General features: G+C 38.1%; 1 protein-coding gene across 1 annotated transcript; it reads right to left on the reverse strand.

The window, feature by feature from the left end:
• Positions 1–1,810: 1,810 nt before the first annotated feature.
• LOC144439509 (uncharacterized) lies at positions 1,811–3,878 on the reverse strand. Its single transcript, XM_078128805.1, has 2 exons — positions 3,763–3,878; positions 1,811–2,814 (listed from the first exon to the last, which is right to left on the reverse strand). The coding sequence occupies exons 1-2, from the start codon at positions 3,765–3,767 to the stop codon at positions 1,896–1,898; spliced, it is 924 nt and encodes a 307-aa protein (XP_077984931.1). The 5' UTR covers positions 3,768–3,878; the 3' UTR covers positions 1,811–1,895.
• Between the last annotated feature and the right edge of the window lie 456 nt (positions 3,879–4,334).

Here is a 4,334-nt window from a genome sequence, read left to right on the forward strand (position 1 = left end):
GTAACAATAAATGTACATAAATAGATCGAGGTTAAAGATCATCACGAACGTATGGCGGAATGCATATGTGACGTGTATATCAAGGCCTGCTGTGTATGAGAGTATGGCCCGCGATTTGAATGAGATTTTGCGCGAATCTTGTAACTTATACATTTATGTACATAGACAATCTTAAACTACATATGCACGCACACAATAAATAAAGTTTGTAACGAAACTAGCACCCGTTCTAGACTACCGGGGATCTACATTGTTTAATCGTGGCGAATTTTAAAGGCTTTTGAAAAATTCCTATCTATGTTTTCGAAAATAACTCATCATAAAAAATATTGCACTTTCAAGTAATGACTGTCTTACCACGTAAACAGTCAGCTTCCAGTTTAGATCGATTCTGATCTGAGAAGACGATAGAATGTATGGCCATATGGCTAAATATGTGAAAGATCGATTAGAATGAAATATTGGATGAATCCTCAAACTTCATTTCTATAACATGATCAATGTTAATTATGCCACAAAATAATGAATCAAATATACATACCCCCATTAAAAACAAACGAAACTTGCACCAAAGACGTTGGAGAACAGCTCTGCAAGTCTCGGTTTACCCAGACTCTAAACGTAGACTCTTACCGCTGAGGCTCTTCTACGAGACCACACAGACGAGATTTGGTATGGTCTCGTAGGCAGAGCCCCCAGTGGCGAGAAGCTGGTACTATATACCTTCCTTTCCATATTTACAGGTACCACTAATAAATGTAGTTTCTAAAGAAAATACCCATAAAAATCCTTGTATTTTGAAATATAGCTGACTTACCACGTGAATATATAAGCTTCCAGTTTAGATCGATTTTGAAAAGACACTCCGATATGTTTGTCTACGATATGGCTGGTTTACTACACCTGCTACGTCACGAAATGTAGATAAGAGAAGTTCCGTGTAATATAATAATACATCCGGTGTACTTTAATATTTCCATTTCTTACTTTCATATTTTAGACATTAACATCACACGTAAAAATGAATGTTTTTGTCGTAATATTTTCTAGTTTTTGCGTGGTCTCAAACCTTAAGAGGGCAGAAGATTGTCGCGCTTTGATAGAAGTTTGTGAACGAAAACAAATACATACAGGTAGACAGGGTGTCATTTTATTGCAATTGGTATACATTGCATTACCTGCATACTGTATATGACGTACTCTACGAGCCTATTTTGTGTGGTCGGAACGTTCTACTGCACCGCCGGTGGCGCCATTTTCATTCGCAGATATACAGTAGCCCCGTCTACACGGCACTAAAAATCCTACCTGAGGTAGGATTCAGGATAGTTTGAAGCCCGTGTAGGCGCAAACGCGTCCTGAACCTGTCCTGAAACTGTCCTGACTTAGGACACCTTTGAGAGGTTTCCAGAAACCCTCCTGACTTCGTCCTATGTACTGTCAGGACGGAAGGCGCGAAATCTCCGCTGTAACCTTCCTACGTGTAGACACAAATCTATCCTACCTCATGTAGGACTTGGGACTGCCTCAGGAAGGACGACCTACGGAAGAATTTGTGTAATTCCCATGTCATCCTATCGATAGATATATAATGTACATGACCGTGTGTGACGTGAGTACAAGTGTGCAACCCTACTAATACGGTAACCACGTTAGCATAATTATATACAACCTACCAATATATATATATATATATATATATATATATATATATATATATATATATATATATATATATATATATATATATACAACTTACTTCTAAATTCCAGTTTTAAGACTGTCTGTTCTTATTTATTTTTACTCGCTTTTATTAACCTTTTTGCTTTAAAAGGGGGACAACATCCCTATAAACTGAATACCACATAAACAAAGGAGATTTTACATTTTAAAACTTATTTGATGTTCTGTTTGTTTTCAATCTCCCATGCTTTCAGTGCCTTGGTAATTTGATCGACTGGAATCTGTGGACATAACTTGACCACAATATTCTTCATTTCGTCAATCGATTCACACTTTCTTTTGTGAAGACGATTGTCATCTCCCTCCTCAAGCAGACTATCGTCTTTGAAGGCAGTACACTTTCCTTTCTTAAAGCAAACCAAGCTGAGTGACCTGTGAAAGGAGCTACGTCTCGGAGAAGGTGTATACACTTTACTGACAGCACTTCGATAATCATCAAACTCAACTGGTGTAGACGAGAAGTGGTAGAAGCAATCCCATTCGTTGGTATCATGGTCATGGGCGATTAGTTTATCTTGACAATGGCGGAGGTGATATCTTTCGACCGTATCACCCTTTTTCACAAACTTGAATTGAAGGAACGATTGCCTATAGACAGGGGATTCAACATCAAAATCAAGAGGGATTGCTTCGTAGGTGGGAAAACCGCATCCAACATCAACCAAAAATGTGTCTCCCTCTTTTACAACATTGTTGACAACTGATAGCATATGATTACCTTCATGATGCGGAGTAACACCTGCTAAGTGAACAGTGCCCGATGCAAAGTGGATATCATATCCCAACGCTTCCAGGAGAAATTTAAATGCGGTATTATTGGATACACATAACCCTCCGACTGTCGATAGCATATCTCTCTTTATTTCGTCACATGTTGGCACTCTTCTCTCTCCCTCATCCAGACAAAGTAGGGTGATGTTATGGAAAGGAACTTTGTCATGAAATGATTTGATGGTTTTATTCAATAAACGTAATTTATTTTCCTCGAAGCATTTCAATGGATTTGTAACTTCCAGGATATTTCCCACAAACTCCACAGCTTCTTCTTTGGTAAACATTGTCTTCCTGGTCCTACATTAAAATAAGTATTACAATTATTATGATACTGGTACTATGTAACTACATTAATGTACATAAATGTATTAGTATATCATTCCAATAGTATCATAGTAGGCCCGTATATACTTATGAGAGAGAGAGAGAGAGAGAGAGAGAGAGAGAGAGAGAGAGAGAGAGAGAGAGAGAGAGAGAGAGAGAGAGAGAGAGAGAGAGAGAGAAAAGAGAGAGAGCTATCCATGAGTTTAAAATATTTCATTTACCCAAGCATGATAGTTTGTTTGTCTGCTGGTTTATTCATTTATTGATTTGTAAGACAGTTCCTGGTCTCCCTGGGCTTGTATGTAGGAAAAGACTACAGATCGTGTTAATAGTCTAGACGATCGAGGTTAAAGATGACAAACGTATGGCAGAATGTGACGTGTAAGCTTATATCAAAGCCTGTGTATGAGAATATGATTTAAATGAGATTATCATGTGCGCGAAACTTGTAACTATAAATTCATGTACATATGCAATCTTAAACTACATAATTATGTCAGCCGGTTATAGGTAAAATATATGCACGCACACAATTAATGAATCAACTTTGTAACATATCAAACTAGTACCTGTATCAGTACCACCGGGGCTCTACATTGTTTATTCATTGCGGATATTCAAGGCTTTTGAAACAATCCTATGCTTTCGAAAATAACTCGTAAATTGCATTTTCAAGTAATGGCTGTCTTACCACGTCAGCTTCCAGTTAGATCGATTCAGGTCTGAGAAGACGTTTCAATGTATGGCCATGTACATATATCACTAATATAATACGTGAAAGCGGTTAAAGGTCAGGGACAGAGCGAAGTGGGACGACATGTATGCCACGTCAAGGGTTATGTATTTTGCCCGAATCTTGAAACTTCATCTCAAAATTATCAATGTTAATTATGTCGCACATAATGAATCAAGTATACGTACCCCATTAAAAACAAACAAAACTTGCAACAAAGACGTTGGAGAACAGCTAGCTCTGCAAGCGCAAGTCTTGGTTAACCAGATAAGTAAGAATCTTACACCTGGGAGAGGCTCTTCTACGAGACCACACACGAGATTTGGGGTGGGCACGTAGGCAGAGCCCCCAGCGGCGAGAGGCTGGGTAACCGAGATATTACAAACCTTCCTTTCCAGTACATATTTACATGTACCAGGCTCTAATACATGCATATCTAAATGTGGCTGACTTACCGCGTGAATATTAAGCTTCCAGTTTAAATTGATTCAGGTCTGGAAAGACACTCAAATATGTTTGTCTACGATATGGATGGCTGTTTTACTACACCTGCTACGTCACGAAATGCAGATAAGAGAAGTTCAGTGTAATATAATACTTCCGGTGTACTGTAACATTGCCATTTCTTACTTAATTATTTTAGACACTAACATCACACATTCTGAATAAAATAAATACTGATTTTGTCGTTCATATCAAGGGAACTTAACCAACAAAGGCCCCGTCTTGCAGAAAATAATCGCTGTTTGATAAAAGTTTG

This window comes from Glandiceps talaboti, chromosome 8 (assembly GCF_964340395.1).
Source record: "Glandiceps talaboti chromosome 8, keGlaTala1.1, whole genome shotgun sequence".
Classification (NCBI taxonomy): Eukaryota; Metazoa; Hemichordata; class Enteropneusta; family Spengelidae; genus Glandiceps; species Glandiceps talaboti.